This window comes from Simochromis diagramma, unplaced genomic scaffold (genome assembly GCF_900408965.1).
Source record: "Simochromis diagramma unplaced genomic scaffold, fSimDia1.1 OVJJ01000663.1, whole genome shotgun sequence".
Lineage (NCBI taxonomy): Eukaryota > Metazoa > Chordata > Actinopteri > Cichliformes > Cichlidae > Simochromis > Simochromis diagramma.
Window position 1 is genome coordinate 1,857,108 of NW_024387049.1, and position 17,475 is coordinate 1,874,582.

General features: G+C 41.5%; 3 protein-coding genes across 5 annotated transcripts; 2 read left to right on the forward strand and 1 right to left on the reverse strand.

Annotated features, from left to right (window-relative positions):
• The first annotated feature begins 847 nt into the window (after positions 1-847).
• LOC120741812 (crystallin J1A-like) lies at positions 848-5,141 on the forward strand. 3 transcript variants are annotated; one of them, XM_040044872.1, is made up of 10 exons: positions 848-986; positions 1,578-1,644; positions 2,336-2,512; positions 2,916-3,014; positions 3,088-3,180; positions 3,261-3,417; positions 3,802-3,917; positions 4,137-4,214; positions 4,363-4,502; positions 4,586-5,141. In XM_040044872.1, exons 2-10 carry the CDS (start codon positions 1,578-1,580, stop codon positions 4,685-4,687), a joined length of 1,029 nt encoding a protein of 342 aa, XP_039900806.1. In that variant the 5' UTR covers positions 848-986; the 3' UTR covers positions 4,688-5,141. The 3 variants fall into 3 exon arrangements, with proteins under 3 accessions (XP_039900806.1, XP_039900807.1, XP_039900808.1); XM_040044873.1 differs by having other exon boundaries at positions 848-953; XM_040044874.1 differs by lacking the exon at positions 848-986 and adding an exon at positions 1,021-1,136.
• Positions 5,142-6,510: 1,369 nt separating this feature from the next.
• On the forward strand, positions 6,511-12,258 carry eif2b5 (eukaryotic translation initiation factor 2B, subunit 5 epsilon). Its single transcript, XM_040044867.1, has 16 exons — positions 6,511-6,741; positions 6,966-7,090; positions 7,174-7,359; positions 7,447-7,624; positions 7,712-7,792; positions 7,877-7,954; positions 8,046-8,358; positions 8,459-8,604; positions 9,382-9,523; positions 9,599-9,700; positions 9,789-9,890; positions 10,020-10,110; positions 10,208-10,331; positions 10,449-10,574; positions 10,701-10,811; positions 12,004-12,258. The coding sequence occupies exons 1-16, from the start codon at positions 6,583-6,585 to the stop codon at positions 12,064-12,066; spliced, it is 2,127 nt and encodes a 708-aa protein (XP_039900801.1). The 5' UTR covers positions 6,511-6,582; the 3' UTR covers positions 12,067-12,258.
• A 32-nt stretch (positions 12,259-12,290) lies between these two features.
• On the reverse strand, positions 12,291-14,941 carry LOC120741813 (mitochondrial ubiquitin ligase activator of nfkb 1-A). The gene is made up of 5 exons (XM_040044875.1): positions 14,839-14,941; positions 14,304-14,428; positions 14,141-14,228; positions 13,933-14,053; positions 12,291-13,855 (listed from the first exon to the last, which is right to left on the reverse strand). The coding sequence occupies exons 2-5, from the start codon at positions 14,418-14,420 to the stop codon at positions 13,363-13,365; spliced, it is 819 nt and encodes a 272-aa protein (XP_039900809.1). The 5' UTR covers positions 14,421-14,428; positions 14,839-14,941; the 3' UTR covers positions 12,291-13,362.
• Positions 14,942-17,475: the final 2,534 nt, after the last annotated feature.

Here is a 17,475-nt window from a genome sequence, read left to right on the forward strand (position 1 = left end):
GAAATACAACAAAAACTCCTTAAATAAAACATTACCTAGTTAATATGTTGTAAGTGAAAATAAATGAAAATCTACAAAACAAAGTATTAAATAAAATAAAAAATATCAGAGAAATTTTTAAGTCAGCTAGCTTGGAAGAACACACCATTAGGCTCCTATGCTCACAGCACTGTGATGCGTTCAATGCCTGCCAAATGATCACAAACTCATACTTAGGAACATAACCTGGGTTACACTTGCACCCAGAATTTTTCATTACACAACAGCAGGAAGCCTAATGGTAAAGAGCTGTGTTCTTCCAAGACTAATACTTGGTACCTTTAAATACCGTAAATCACTTTTTGGACAGCAATCCTTTTTTGACACAACATTGGCTCTGCTAACAGTGAAAAGCACATTGAAAAACTATCATTAAATGCAAAAAGACCATTATGAATTGTCATTATGAATTTCAGTTATCCATCTTCATTTATATAAGCTGGTGAATTAATGTTTTTTAAGCATTAAAACCACAAAGTTTGGCCAAAAAACTGTACAAATTACACATATATTCTGTCTGGTTTTTATTGACCTTCATGCTTCTTCTCATCATAGACTATCAAGACTCCTGCCAGACCAGGAATCTGTCCATCACCACTGCAAACAAGAAGGGGCTCAGGGCACCTTATGTAATGACACATCATGCCTAAACCTTCTACCAGTAGCTGCTACCACAGACCTCACTACTGTCTTGCTGTCATCATTCATGTCTTTCATCACCCTCACACTCTTCTCTTTTACTTCTGACTTCCTCATGCAGGACCACAGTTCCTCTCCTCGCCGGAGGAGGGCCCGGGTAATTGAGACATTTCATTGTGGGCGGTGCCGAAGCTTTCGTAACAAGTTTCAGAATCAAAGTGTGTCGTGGTGCTGGTGCTCGTACTGCTGGTGTAAAAGGTTTTAAACGAATTACGGTACGCTGTGGGCTACATATAACGCAGGCTAAGGTCAGACTTTTCTTTGTGAACTTTTATTTATGCCTCAGCAACTCGCTAGTTTATGCTAGCTAAGAGTATGTTAGCTAGCACTCTGCTGTCATGGTTGCTAGGGTCCTGGCTGTAGCTTGAACGAGTACAAACAGCAAGTGCTATATTTCTGTGAGTAGCTACCAAGCTTCTAATCATTTAGCAGGCTACAACTTGGTGAAAGCTCCGCCAAGCTGTGCTCGATTTGTCAGGTGATTAGGAAAGGTAGTCGAGCGCAGATGAAATCGATATGACCGCTTATCAGCTGGAGAGTTTTGTTACAGTAGAAAACCGACTGCTGGGAAATATAATAAGAGAAATGCCCTGTAAGCGGTCACTAACTCTCTTATGTTTGCTCAAAGCTTAAGCTTTTGAATACCGGATTAATGGTTTGTCATTATAAAATAGTGAGCAATAGAAAATAATTTTTAGCCACATTACAAAAGCGGGAAACAGAAAATGTTAATTTTAAGAAAATTTAAACAGTCCACTCTGCCAAAATAATGAAATTAACTGTTCATTTCATTTAAAATTTATTTTTTTTGAATGTATTTTCTTTGTACATTTTTGCAGATGGCTTCAGCTCTGGCAAACAGGGCAATGGGAGCCATCATGGGATCAGCAGTGGCAGATGCTGCAGGTATTAATAGTGTCACACTTGTTTTACATTGATGATCTATGAAAGTAATCATGCTTGTGTTTAATAACTGGAAAGACAGTTTTTATAGGGGACTAAAATGCCGTTCTGTGAAACACTCAATATCACCATACTACTTCCATGGCAGGGTTAGTTTAGTGGTGCACCTGATTAATTGATCATCACAAGTGTGAGCACCTCAGGCACCTCAAAATTGGATCATGCAACAAGACAATGATCCAAGGACAGCAGCAAATCTCTTAAAAAAAAAAAAAAAAAAATCGCTGAAAAAATAAAAGAATCCACGTGTTGCGATGGGCCAGTCAAAGTCCAGACCTCACCCTGATTGCAATTCGATTATGGGACCTTAAGAGAACTGTGCATAAATGAAAACAGACATCAATGAACTAAATCAATTTTGTAAAGAAGAGTGGGCCAGATTTCTTCCACAACAATGTGAGAGACTGATAAACTCTGTCGCCTGTCAAATGTGTCAAGACTATAACTTTTGAGCTGCCATAAGGTTAGCAGGTATCTTTCAGCTGAGCTGAGAGCTTCCTGGTTTGAGTTGAGTACTCAGATCTTCAGGTTGTACGAGTGGAAGTGGATTTTCAGTCCTTTCTTATTTTTAACACATCTCCTTAGGTTTTGAGTAATGTCAAGGTTCAGAGTGTAATTATCTTGTCTCTTGCAGCACAGCCTCTCCACTGGGTGTACGACCTCCAGAAGTTAAAGGGGATCCTGGCTCCGAATCCAAACCCAGAATTCCACCCTGAGTCCGCTAACCCTTTTTACAGGAGGGAGACTGGCAAGCAGAGTTGCTATGGAGACCAGGCATATGTCCTGCTGGAGTCCCTGTCTGAATGTGGAGGTAGTGCTGCTGACTTTATCCCTAAAATTAAACTAAACTTACATTTCTATAGGTCATAGTAGGTTTCAGATTACTACTATCTACAGCAAGCGAAGTTATGCAGTTGATTCAGTTTGTTTTTTCTGTTTGTCAGTAGAATTATTGATAAAGTTATGGATGGATTTGCTTTAAATTCTACCAGAAGTAGCACTTGGTCCAACATAAAGGGATTAACTAGAACTGGACACATAAAATTGCCTCATATCTGTACAAGTGATATAAGGAAAATAGAAGAAAGTGGGCTGTCCTCAAAGAAATATTACGCATTACTCTAGAGCCACATAGTCTGCATGCAGGGACTTGGTTTGTGCAGTGTGTAGGGAATTTTCGCACACTGTCTAAGATGCCTGATCTCTCTGACCAGGTCTAAACATTGATGACCTGAAGCAGCGCACACTGAAAGTTTTTGGGCCAGGATCAGAGTATGACACGCCCGTCAATGATCCTTACAGAGAGAGGGGAGGTAAGAGAAATCTTGGAGATATCCCTGAGGTCCGTTACCTTTTTGACAAAATATGCAATTTGGACTTCTGCAGGGCCAAGACCTCAGCTGCCCATCGATGGGCCGTGGAGACATGCAAGTTTAAAGAGCTTCCTGAAGAATGTGGATGCAGGCAAAGAGGAGACGGGTAAAGCTTCTGAAATTATTCACAGTTTGACGTTATGAAGACAAACCTCTCTAACCTAAATATGTCCTGGTTTCCTTCAGGTTGTGAGAACGACTGTCAGATTGATGGAATAGCCAAACTGGCTCCTATAGTGGCTTTTTATGCAGGACAGCCCGATATGCTGGAGAAGGTGGAACAGGCCATCCGTGTCACCCAGAACAATGATGAATGTGTGGCAGAGACTCTAGCAGCAGCGAGGTCAGGACATCTTCCAGCACACCAGTTTCACTTATTTACACATGTTGGATTAGAATTGGCTATTTAAGGGTTAATAATAAAACTTAGTTTTTAACCTGGAAACCACAATAGACTATTAGATCTGGTAATTAAAATTGGGCATAATAAGAAGTATTTGGAGCAGAGAGTATAAAAATAGGGAAGAGAACACATTTCACATTTTAATAAACTGATCAGCCACATGAAAGCTGAGTGTCTCTAAAGATCATTCCAGTTTGGCTGCATGGTTGATTACACCTTTCTCTGTAGTGAGGCAAAATCAGAACACATATTTAATACTGTTCTACAAAGATGTATAAAGAAAAACATAAAACGGAAATGCTCCACACCGACTTCTTTTCCCAGGTTTCTGGAACATTTCATCCTGAATGGTCCAGATCCAAAAGCCTTGGACGCGGTGCTCAATCAGCTGAATGACCCAAACAGAAAGCAGCCTCAAGATTTAGACAAAGCAGTCATCGGTACGTGAGGCCAGCAGCATATTTCCTTCCCTGTGTTAAAGTCATGAGACCGACTCATGTGATCAAAGAGTTTATTTTACCTTATTCTCTGAAGGTTCAGTTCCAATGCGACATAACGATTATAGGATAAAGAGATATGCAGAGAGTTATGTTTAGTATTTTAGTTAACATCTCATCTTATGTGTGACTCACTACTGCACCCTCTCTGCCTGATTTCAGGACACATCCACCAGGTGAAGGAGAATTTATCCAAAACTCCGCAAGAGCTGATCCCCTCTGTCTTCACAAATGCATGAGGTATCTTTGATAAGCTCCTTCAACCTCTGCCATCAGTGTAGTCCTTAACAGTAACGTGGTAAAAAAGCGGTATGTGTAATTTGGATAGCTGTGAGACAAACCAGGAAAAATGCCTTCATGCCATTCATATCTGCCTCTGATGTTTCAGGTTTGCCCGGTGCGTTCCAAGCCGCGCTGCACGGAGTCCTGACAGCCACTCGCTATGAGACGGCTGTCAGAGACACCATGAGCTGCGGGGGATGCACCTGCAGCAGAGGATCCTTCATAGGAGCCTGTCTTGGGGCTCAGGTGGGGCTGTCTGCTAATTTAGCATATTCACGTGCACATATTTTAAGTTTGATTTATGAAATGTTCTGTTCTCATTTTTCTAGGTCGGACTTGAGGGAATCCCGGAGTCCTGGAAGTCCAAGACCCTGCAATACTACTTGGTGTTGGAGCATACCAAGAAGATAACCAAACACCTGTCGGCGTAATGCCTTTTAAGAAGGCTTAGAGAGAACGGTGTGACAAACTGTCGAGCTTTGACAGAACAGCGAATGATGGTTCCTGTTTAAATGTCTGGATGGCAGGAGCCAGATGTTTTTGTTTCTGTTAAAGTAAAACAGGTTGTTCACATGTTCTGTGAGAAGATATGGTAAAGATCATCATTATTTTAAAAATGAATTACTATTTAAATTACTATTTCTGGGCTATATATGTGTCATTTAAGCATTATTCATATTGACAGTGCGATTTGTGGTCCAACACAAAATATAGGAGTTTAGAGAAAAAGAGTCCATGCACCACAGTTTTTGCAAATGATGTTTTTCCAATATCCAATACTGCATTTATGTAAAGCCACAAGTTGTATGAAGAGCCCATAAACTTCAGCAAGCACATCAGAGATGTAAAGGCCATCAATAAAAAGACAAATAATACCTTCCTTTATTTATTTTACAGTGTGCTTTTATAACTCACACATCTGTCTTTCATTTTAGTATTGAATGAAAATTTCCTTTGAAGCTGAAATAAACTGCTGTACTTAGCCTTCCAGTGCCAGTATCATAAAATTAATAAAACATTAACAGGAGCTGATTGTATGAGTGTACTGAGATTCCATGTTCCACATGGAGGTCACATTTTTCTTTTATGTAATTTAAAAAATTTCAGCAGCTCAAGCGTGGATTTCATTTACACCAGATGAATATTTTGTAATCTCTTTTAAAATCTATAACCACACCAAATTAGTTAATAAAACAGGACTCTGTGTGAAATGTAATTAAACACAGAATGCACTGATTTGAAAACTGCATAAACCCACATTTTATTCACAGAACACAGAGAACATATGAAATGTTTATACTGAGAGGATGTGCCATTATAAGACAATAAGGTTTTAAATTTGATGACACCAGCATGTCTCAAAAAAGGGTAGGCATGAGGACAACAAAAGACTGGAAAAGTAGGTGGCACTGAAAAGAAACGGGTAGAGGAACATTTTGGAACTAATTAAGTTAGCTGGGAACAGGTCATTAACAGGACTGGAAATAAAAAGAGCATCTTAGAGGGGCAAAGCTTCTCAAGTAAAGGTGGGCAGAGGTTCACCACTATGTAAAAAAAAAACTAAATTGTGAAACAGTTTCATAATAATTTTCATCCCAATGGCTTTGAATCATCTACAACACATAATATCAAGAAACAGAGAATTGTGGGACTGCACTCTGAGCCAGTGGCACTGCATTAAAAACAGGCATGATTCTGTCATGGAAATCACTGCCATCCACAAACACAGGTGAAAATGCGATCATCTTCTTGCGGCCACAGCTCCTTTGAAATTGAGTGAGACATAGTAAAAAAAACTGTTTTGTGGTCAGACTAATCGAGATTTCGAAGTTCTTTTTGGAAAAGAAAACATCAGTACTCAGTTTACAAACCTGATTTTCCGATCAGGTCTATGAGGGTGCATTAGTGCATCTGGAACTGGTAGGCTGCACATCTGGTTCCATCAACGGAACTCTGCTACCTTAGGGCGAGAAGCGGTGAGCACCGTGGACAGGCCTGAGTGAAATCAGTAAGGAAATGCGCTTACTGACCGACATCCCTGGTGTGGTGATGTCGGTGCTATATTTATTTCACACACACACATTAAATCTAACATATATATATGTGTGGAAGTGGTGTTGTTTCAACTTTGCGGTTTGGCACTGTTATCATACATGCGTTATTCATACATGTGCGGCCACATGTGTATGTGACCCACGAAAATGAAACTGTAATTTTCTTCACACACGCGCTCTCGCGGGGATTGTCTACCACAGAATTGTCCCGCTACAGCTGCCGTAGCTGTGTCTGACGAAAGCGTTTGGTACTTACTACCTGGGAGTCAAACATGGCTAGTAAGGGGGGGAAACAAAGTCGGTCGGCGTCTGGTCTTTCATGTAGAAAAGGTGCAGGAGACCAGGAGGAAGAGGAACAGCCGCTGCAGGCGGTTTTAGTCGCTGACAGCTTCAACCGGAGGTTTTTCCCAGTGACCAAAGACCAGCCGCGGGTAGGCAGTGAGCTAAGCTAACCAGAATGCTAATGGAGGCTAGCCTGTGTCCATGCTGTAAACAGTGACAGGGCATCACTCATACGGATGATGAAAGCATTTAATCAAACAAAATTTGAACTCGTGCTTGTTGCTGTCTGTACAGTAGTTGCTAAAATGAGAGAATCACGCGAGTCTCGGGATTGTTTAGCTCCAGTTAACTGTCACATTTTCATTGATGACAGGCGCTGCTGCCGCTGGGTAACGTTGCCATGATCGACTACACCTTGGAGTTCCTCACTTCTACTGGAGTGCAGGAAACATTTGTATTCTGCTGCTGGATGGCCAGTAAAATCAAGGCGCACTTGCAGTGAGTTTCCCTGCTACTGTGTGTGTGAGCTTTTGTTTTCTGAAGCTTATTGTATTAAAACTTATGAATATTGTGTCTGACAGGAAATCAAAGTGGTGTCGACCCAGTTCTCCAAACACAGTCCACATCATTACTTCGGACCTGTACCGCTCCCTTGGGGATGTGCTACGGGATGTTGATGCAAAGTCCCTGGTGCGCTCAGACTTTATATTGGTTTACGGAGATGTGGTATCCAATATTGATATCAGCCAGGCTCTGCAGGAGCACAGGTAAAAGTCCACCGGCCAGCCTTTTTCTACATGAGAAATGGTGTTGATCTAAGTGTTTCCACAAGGCTGTGTTTTTGTGCACTTAAGGCATCGCCGAAAGATGGACAAGAACATCTCAGTGATGACCATGATCTTTAAAGAATCGTCGCCGGGTCACAGGTCTCGTTGTGAGGAAGACGATGTCATTGTGGCAGTGGACAGCAAGAGCCAGCAGATTTTACACTATCAGAAGACACAAGGGCTCAAGAAGCTACAGTTTCCAATGGTAAACAGTTGTATCTTTGGCAGTCTGTTATATCTTTGATGCATTTTGGGGTTCGATTGACTTTTTGAGTCTTTGTCGTACTTGCAGAATATTTTCCACAGTGGAAGTGAGGAATTTGAAATCAGACATGACCTCCTGGACAGCCACATCAGTATCTGCTCCCCGCAGGTTGGTTTTGGTCCACACAGGGGAAATATTTAACTGTCATTGTTGGCTGCAGTAACATTTTTGTTTTTGATGTCATTTTTTCAGGTTGCTGAGCTTTTCACTGACAATTTTGACTACCAAACTAGAGATGACTTTGTTAGAGGGCTTTTGGTCAATGAAGAGGTACTATGCAAGCATTATTATGTTGAAATTTGAATAATGCCACAAAAAATATTTAGAGCATTTCTGACCCTTGTTCATTTTCTTTGTTTAGATTCTGGGCAACCAGATCCATGTGCATGTCACACAGGACGGATATGGTGTCCGAGTGTCGAACCTTCTAATGTATGACTCAGTGTCGTCTGACCTTGTGCGGCGGTGGGTCTATCCCCTGACCCCCGAGGCCAACTTCACAGACCAGGAGGGACATAGCTGCACATACTCTCGCCACAATGTCTACAGGGCGTCTGGTGTCAGCCTGGGCCATGGCAGCCAGATGGAGGAGAACGTTCTTATCGGCTGTGATACCAGCATTGGTGCCAACTGTTACATCTCGAACAGTGTCATCGGTGACAACTGCATCATAGGTGAGCTCTCTGGCCAGCACCACTCAAACTCAGTGCTTCAATTTTTAAGTTATAGAAGTGTAGTTAACATTTTTCTTTTTTTATTGGTTCACTGCAATAGGTGACAATGTAGTCCTGGATCATGCCTACATCTGGAATCATGTTCACATTGCCAGTAATGTGGAGATCATCCAGTCTGTCATCTGCAACAAGGCTGAGGTCAAAGAGGGCGTGACTCTTAAGAAACAGTGTGTTCTAGCATATGATGTAAGCTCCACATCAGCTTTTATATCCGATTGCAAAGCAAACTCTGTCTGGTGGCAAATTGATGTTGCATTTTAAAGGCGTTTAAGGATATTGCATTTTGCCATTAAGACTGGCAAATTTTCCATTTTTCTTGACATTTCTTTGCTCCTTTTTAGAGAAAACATCAGCAGATTTGACAAAAACTTTGAAAGGATCTAAAATGGCTTGTTATTGCAGAAATATAACCACAGCAAATATCTGGTTCTTAACTGGATTTAGTGTAGTAGCTGTGACCCTCTGGAGTCTAGTAGAGATGCCACAAATCTGGGCAAATGGGCAAAAAATAATCTGACATATATCCACTGCAATGCCACACTATGTCAGATATTGAGCAATACTGATAGAAGAATTTTGGTTTTAGCGTCTGTGCAAAGTTCAGCCAATCAGTTGGTTGCCCGTGTCCTTCATATTTAGTCTTCTGTGTTCTTTTTTTATGTCCAAAAGTAGCTTTGATTTACGCTAAAAGAGAATGATTTTACTAGTCTTAATCAAACTGGAAACAGGGTTTCAGATTTGGCTTACAGTCTGCTGGCTGTTGCTCCTTTGCACCTTCCTGCTGCAAAAGCTAAGTAATTACCCACAGTAGTAGTACAAATATATAGCTATTTGTACACGCGCTTAGTTCAATGCATGAAATCAGGGACGTGCATTCAGTGATCGTCTTGTAAAACGTCATCAGATATAAAGTCAGATTTGCAGTATCTGCGTATTTGAATGTTTCTATGAACTGTTTTACAGGTGGTAATTGGACCAAACATCTCTCTACCAGAAGGCACCGTGGTGTCTATGCACCATCCAGAGGAGGAAGAAGAGGATGACGATGAATTCCTCAGTGATGACGCTGAGGTTGGCCAAAGATTGGACAAAACCAAACAGAAAGGTGTGTATTAAGTCTGTATTAGATCAGTTTATATGTTATCAAGCTGCTTGATGTGAATGTTCTCCTGTCTTCCAGTTTTCAATCCTGCAGAAGTTGGAGCAGAAGGAAAAGGCTACATCTGGAAGGCCAGCAGTCTGGATGACACAGAGGAAGAGGAGCTGTCGCAGTGCCTCTGGGGTAGAGCAGCAGTTCATCGTCATGGAACTGGCATTTCCCATGATGCTTCAGCTGAAGTCCCAGCATGCTTGTTTTTGTGTGTTCCCAGGCTTGGTGTTGAATCCAGACCCTGAGAGTGACAGTGAAGACAGCGACACTGATGACCCCGATGACCCGGTGATTCCTTCCCCTGAGATGGACGATGTCAAAGGTGAGAGGGCATGTCTCATTTAGCTAGCCTGCATGTGGAACTCTAATACTGCCCCCTACTGGCCCGAAAATGACAACACAAACTGCAAAACGAATAATAATACTAATACATGTTTTTTCCCTTATGTAGTCTTCCACATGGAGGTGCTCGGGACCCTGCAGAGAGGTTTGGAGGAGAACATCAGCTGTGACAACCTCGTACTTGAGATCAACTCTCTAAAGTAAGGGGGAACTGACTCACACCTGTGTTGCTCGTCTTTGCAGTGATTGTTGCTTAGTTTGACATTTCCCAATCCCCCTCCAACCTCCCTTTTCCAGGTATGCCTACAATATCAGTCTGAAAGAGGTGATGCAGATTTTAACCCGAGTGGTACTGGAGTACCCTTTCCAGCAGCCGGGCCCACATCTCACCCCTTCACAATACGTTACTCTGCTTCTGCCGGTGAATAAGATACAAGTCTATTACTTTTAATATGACAAAACAGAAGCTCAGAAAAACCCCAAAAAACTTAATTATTTTCCATTTCTTTTTTTCTTTTTTCCTTTGTGCTGCTGTCAGCTATTGAAGAAATGGGCGCCAGTGTTTAAGAATTATGTGAAGAGAGCACAGGACCATCTAGACTGCCTGTCTGCCTTTGAGGAACACTTCCTGGAGCAGGAGAGCCACTGGGCTGCTATGGTCAAGGTCAGGAGCAATGAGCACTTATACGTGCAAAACTGCATTGTTAAAATCAATGGTTTGAATTGTTTGCTGTGTCTTTATCCAGGATGTTAGGATGAGGATGAATATGCTGCTTTGTTTGTAACTCAGGTCCTCATGAATATGTACGAGCTGGAAATCTTGGAGGAGGAAATGATACTGCGCTGGTTCTCTCAGGGAGCCACCAGTGACAAAAGCAGACAGCTCCGCAAAAACCAAGGGGTAAGTACAGTGTGAACTACAGGAGACAGCACAGAGCAGCAACAAAGTTTAAGCTCAGTATTCACGTTATGAACAAGTTTAGTGTAAATGTATGTATATGTAAAGAAAGGAATTACAGTACTGTGCAAATGTACAGTCGAGCTACCCCCCATTTTTTTTATATTTTGTTTCCAAGAGGCCCAGACATTCCTGTAATATTTTAATTCTCCAGGCTTTCTGAAACTCTTTCAGTTTTTCTTTGGACATTGGCTTCTTTTTCACTCACTTTTAGTCCAGTCCTTGTAACTGATCTTTTTCAGAGGAATTCGTTTTGTCTGTTAAGCCACTTAACACCAACCTATGACCTGTGAAGGCATCTAACTATAAACCAGTGCTGTTTACACATAGCAGACCAAAGAACCAATTTTAAATTTTTATATATATATATATATATATATATATATATATCCTGCAAAGATGTGACTGAGAGAACCTTTAGTCGATCCATCTACTGTTCATGAAGCCTCATAAGAAACTGTCAGTAGGAAAGTGGCTGTCAAGAAGCCACTCTTAAGGAAGTGAAACAGGGAGACAAGTCTGAGGTTTGCCAAATTACACAAGAAGTGCTCTGAAAATTATTGGTGACAGATCTTACAGACTGATGAATGCAAATTTGAAACTTTCTGGTTCACGTTGTTGACAGTATGTATGGAGGTACAACAGTGTCTGCAGCCATCTGTATTACAGTGTGGAGGCTCATTCATGGTTTGGAGATGCATTGCTCCCAGTGGTGTTGGGGATCTTGTCAAAATTGGTACTCTCAGATTTGATTCCTAATACAGTAGCATCTGATTGGCAACAACTTCATCTTTCACCATGATAATGATCCCAAATACACGACTAAAGCAGTAAAAACACACCTGCGACAATTGTGTATCCACACCTGGATACAAAAACATGTAGTGAAACACTATCATTATGATGGGCTGGCCTTCCCAGAGCCCAGATCTAACATTATTGAAGCAGTGTGGGATCATCTTGATAGAAAACAGAACAAAGGGTGCTGTACGTATGTTTGAGAAACAGCCTATAAACTGCTATATATATTCTTTCCTCATTTACTCACATTTGAGCCTGAGTATAGCTTTACATTCACGGCCTCTGCAGCAGTTTCATGGTTTCTAACAACAATTTATCTATTTATCTCAAACAGCTGCAGAAGTTCATCCAGTGGTTGGAAGAGGCTGAGGAGTCTTCGGAGGAGGATGGAGAGTAATGACGAGCAGTTTAAGTTATGACAAGGTGAACTCTTACGCTTCTGCATCTAGTTACCATCTGGACGTGCTCTGCGTAGCTGAAGTGGACATATTTTAATCACATTATGCCACGCCGTGTAAAGGCTGGTGTGAATGTCAATATCCAAATAAAGGACCTGTGGTCTGCTTGGAATAAAAGTTTTAACAGACAACTGTGTCTTTTTTTTTTTTTTTTTTTTATTTAATGAAACTGATTGTTCACTTTAAAAACAGAACAGAAGGAAAGTATCCAAGAGGTAGGAGACTGTAGTATAATAAGATTTCAAGCCTTCCTGTCTCATCTGTCAACATTTGACAAAAATGAAACATTTCATTAATTCTCTGGGCAGATTCAGAGAACGCTTCTCTTTATGCAAACATGCTTCCTTCCATCTTGGCTGCTCTGTGCAAGGATGTAGAAGATGCATGCAAGGATACACCTCTTTACTTTTGACCATGAGCTGTATTAAAGATACTTGAAGCCTCTTTATGGTGGAGGTGGAATGAGTTCATGGTCAGAAGTGGACAGTTTGCATAAGGAATGCACCAACAGTAAAAGTAAAGCATAAACTGCAATCATTATAAATAACAGCTTGAATGTACAGTGTGTGTGTTAACCCAAGAGTAAAATTACACTTACTTTAATCTCAATTAATTAGAAAAATACAATTTTATAACAAAAACATCAGTTTTGATTAAGATAATGTTACATGAAACGTCACAAAAAGCAAAAAATTCACAGTAGCGCACAGGTTTCAGCCTGCCTGTAACAAACCAAACCAGTCTTTAACTCCTCTTTAAGCATGTTTACACGCTTCTGAACTGAATCTTTATCTAATTAACTTAGAGAACACTTATTACAATTTTCATTTAGCAGATCTGTGAAGTATTCAGCTCAGTACGGTGGCTGGGAGGGACAAAATACTTCAAAATATAAAACCAATGAATTTTAAAATGCAGAACTATTATGAATTTGGCTTCTTTTTGTTTTACTGATGTTACATTTACAGTTTTGTTTGTGTATTAAGAAAATTTTAATTCGCACCAGTGTGTCTAATTTTTCACCCCCATGGTCATGATTGGAAATCCCTAAGCTTGCCTTGGAACATGACAGGAAACTGCCCGTGAGCGTTGTAACTACTCAAAATATGCAAGAGAATCATGTCAGCACTGAGAGTTTGTTAAAGAATCTATGAAAGAACACCAAAGGCATTGAAAAGGCTGTGACACAACTTTAGCAACCAGTAAAACCTGCACCAAACCCTTCGTCTTCTGCCCTAATTTGATCGTTCGTCTCGCTTATCCATCAAGCTACGAATGACACAGGCCAGAACTACAGTTCCAGTTATCCCAGTAAAGGCAGACAGCGCCTTGCACATGGCGGCTGACGACCTGTGGCTGTCCAAAAAGCTATTGTGGTCAGTGGGCACCAGGATGTATTTGCGGCCACCCTTTGGGGCCTGTAGCCTCATCACCTGGCCTCGCTCCAGCACCACCTCGCCGAACCCCGTCATGGTGGTCTCCACGCGCAGCATTTCCTCCGTCTCCTCCTTCGACACTGGTTTCTCCCCACCCACGGTTTGCAGCAATGAGTTCACAAGGTCCTCCTCAGCATTTCGGATTTTGTAATAAACCCTTTCCAGAAAGCAGCCGGAGGCCTCTAAAGGGTTGTGCACCCTCACACTTGCATCAGAGATGTAGGCATCTGGGCTGATCAGACTGAAGGGCACAGAGTTGTTGCTCTCTTTTTTGCACCCTATCCGGGTGTTCCTGTAAGAGAATGCATTCTCAGTAGAGCAGAAGATTAATAAAAAGACATTTGTGGTGTATTATTTAGTGGTATTCACCATTTCGCAGCACTGGAGTCCCAGTATTTCCAATGCTCCACTGTAACAATCTTCTGAATCACACCGTAGCATCGTGGGATGAACTGGCTGGTCAGAGGCTCCCCGTCTGCCTGGACCTGACCTTAAACCAGACATGTAGGAAATCATTAGTCTTCTTAAAACTCTCTCTCCAGGACTGAGCTCATTCAGTGTGTTGACATATTTCTACCTTCAACAGCAACATACTGGAGCCGCCTGTGGGGAGTGGCATTCAGCACCCTGACCAAATCTTCATCTGGTCTGAAAACAGGGATTTCCTAAAAATGGAGAAGATTGACTTGAATGATAAAGGTCAGACTGTATGTAAGGTTTACAGCAGACATGTCACTTGCCTTTAGCGCTTTCAACTCTCTCTTCTTCTCTTTGTACAGGTGATAAAACAGGCCGGAGAAGGCAAAGCTGGACCCGATACCAATCAGAACCAGAGGGTTCACGTGAAGGTCGCTCATATCTGTAGCTGTGAGGAGAAATCACACACAGCTGAGTGGAAAGGAAACAGCTTCCAGTGAACCAGTGACGAGCAGTGTCACTGTTGCACCTGGCAACCCCGACCTTAACGAAACGGGTCCAGGAAGTTATTTCGAGGTTGTAAAGTTCGTCAAAACAGAAAAAATAAACAGCACGTACAGAACCACCTGTCAAAACCTCTGAAAATGTTCGGTGACTTTGGTTTTAAAGCCCCACTGCGAGATATCATTTTATCAGCATCTTTACTTCTACAGGATTACTCCATAGAGTTCAGTTCAGTGCTGGTTGACTGTCGTGTCTCTCTTTTATGACATCGCTGCCTTCGCAGTGTGCCTATAAACATCTTGTAATGCTGCACTGTCATTACATAAAATTGCGGAGAAGTAACACAAAGCTTACCTGTTAAAACTACCAAGTAAAAGAGCCACACTTGCCTATTGAAGGAACAGAAAACAAAAGCTGTCAGTTACTTCGTCAACACTTCCGTTTTTACCGGGTTACGTCACGTTTAATTAACCAATAGAATGTGAGCGGATTTTTTTTTGCAATCATGCCGTTTGGCCGCTTCGTGGCAGCACGGCATATGTGGTTAGTTCATTAGGCTAAAAAAAACAAAACAAAACAAAAACCTGAAATATAGAAAATCAAAGGATTGGTATGCCTGGTATAAACTTACCAATCAGGTAAATTTCATTTGACCAGATTCCATTAAATTTAAAGTTTTTCAAACCTTCGTGGAAAATGTACATGTAATCATATTAGTTAAACTCAGCATTATTCTTCCTGGGGTCCAAAAAACCTTGCAGTGTTAAAGCTGTACACAGATACATGTATCAGCTTCACCTCTGACTGAAAGGCTTATTATATAGTTTTTATTTACTTATTACTTATGTACTTTCTGAGAATTTGTACTGTTGCTTGTATGATTTATATTTTGTTCTACATCGTTATTGTTGAGAGCTTTGAAAAAAAGAAAATCAGATGCACCTATCAAAGCTCTCCTGTGTCATTAAAACTACATTTTGCTATTCACAGTTGTACAAGTGCTCATTAACATCAGCCAAACACATAGCAGCAACCCAATGGATTTAGGTGTGCAGACATGGTTAAGATCACCTGCTGAAGTTGATACCAAGCATCAGAGTGGGGAGGAGAGGTGTTTTAAGTACTGGAAAAAGACCCTCAGTGGAGAATGGCCAGACTGCTTTGAGTTGACAATAAGGAAATAGTAACTCAAATAACCACTTGTAACCAACCAAGGAACAGAGGTGGGAAGTAATGAATTACAAATATTTACTGATCTTAAGTGCAGTTTTCAGGTATCTGTACTTGAGTAGTGTTTTTTCTGATTACTTGTTTCAAGTGTAATTTCAAATGTTACAATTCTATGTGCAACATAGAAATCAACAAACATCAGAAAACACATAAACTGTGTGGTTTGTCTCAGTGTGTTGCTAGCTGAAGGTCTAGCTGCTGTATTTCACAGGGAGAGAAAAGACAGAGAACTAACTTCAGTCAGAGATGGAGAAAGATAAGAAAGGGGGCAGGAGAGGAAGAGGAGGTTAGATTTAAAGATAAGGACTGATCAGTGGTGTTTGATTAACTAGAAAATTTAAGCTAAGCTTACATAAGTAAGGCACTAAGTAAGCTCTAAGTCCTCATGTTTATAAATCAAGATTGGGTCTGTTTTTTTATGTTGTGAAATCTGCTGCAAAACAAACTGAGGTAGACTGATGTGTTATCTAAAGGCTGCATGAAAATCCTCAGGAGGTTAGTGCAGTATAAACAGGTTAGTTTGCTGTACTGTGATGCTTAAAGTAAAGAACAGAGTTAGGTTACATGAACCGTAGCAGAGATTCATATAGATTTTAGCTGATGATGCTTAGATCCATTGACTGAATTCCGTCTTCATACCAACTTTATATGTCCTAGAAAAAACCCAACATAAACGGTGTACTGTCAGTGTACAGGATGGAAATCAGCCAGGACAACACATGAAGCATCTGCTCACATCTGGCTGAATTAAGTTGTGTACATGCACAGAGAGCGGTAGGTCAGCTCATCACAGCCTGTAAACTAAGAAAATCTACTCGAGCTCTCAGTAGAAATTATTGTGACATATGATTCTTTTCCCACACTGAGCCATTACAACCGATTTTAAAGTTCCCCACCTGCTAAAGCCCCTCTTTAACCCCTGACTGTACACACTTTTATGTTTATAGGCAAAGTCACCCTCTCCTCTAAAATGATCCATTCATCTTCTTCCACGTTATCCGGGACCGGGTTGCGGGGGCAGCAACCCAAGCAGAGAAGCCCAGACCTCCCTCTCCTCAGCCACCTCCTCCAGCTTATCCGGGGGAACACCAAGGCATTCTTAGGCCAGCCGAGAAATATAATCTCTCCAGCGTGTCCTGGGTCATCCCCGGGACCTCCTCCCGGTGGGACATGCCCGGAACACCTCACCCAGGAGGCATCCTTGTCAGATGCCCGAACCACCTCAGCTGGCTCCTTTCGATGTGGAGGAGCAGCTGCTCTACTCTGAGCCCCTCCCGGATGGCTGAACCTCTCACCCTATCTCTAAGGGAGACACCAGCCACCCTTCGGAGGAAGCTCATTTCTAAAATGATGCCAGTACTTTTTTATTTTTACTTGACTAAAGAATATGGATCAATATTTCAAATTTTACTGGAGTATTTTTTAACAGTAGTATTTGCACTTCAACTTAAGTACAGAATGTCTGTACTTTTACCAAGTATGAGGTATGAAGAAAAGCATCTCTGAACCCACTTGTTGAACCATGAAGCCGATGAGGTACAGCAGCAGAAGACCACATCAGGCACCACTCAGGAAACGGAGGCTGCAGTTCACATGGGATTGGAAAAATGTTGCCTGATGACATTTGGATGGTAGGGTCAGAATTTGGAGTAAACGACATGAAAAGGCAGATCCATCCTGCTTTGAATCAGTGGTTTAGGCTGCTGGTCGTGGTGCAATGGTGTGAGAGATATTTTCTTGGCACACTTTGGGCCCCTAATT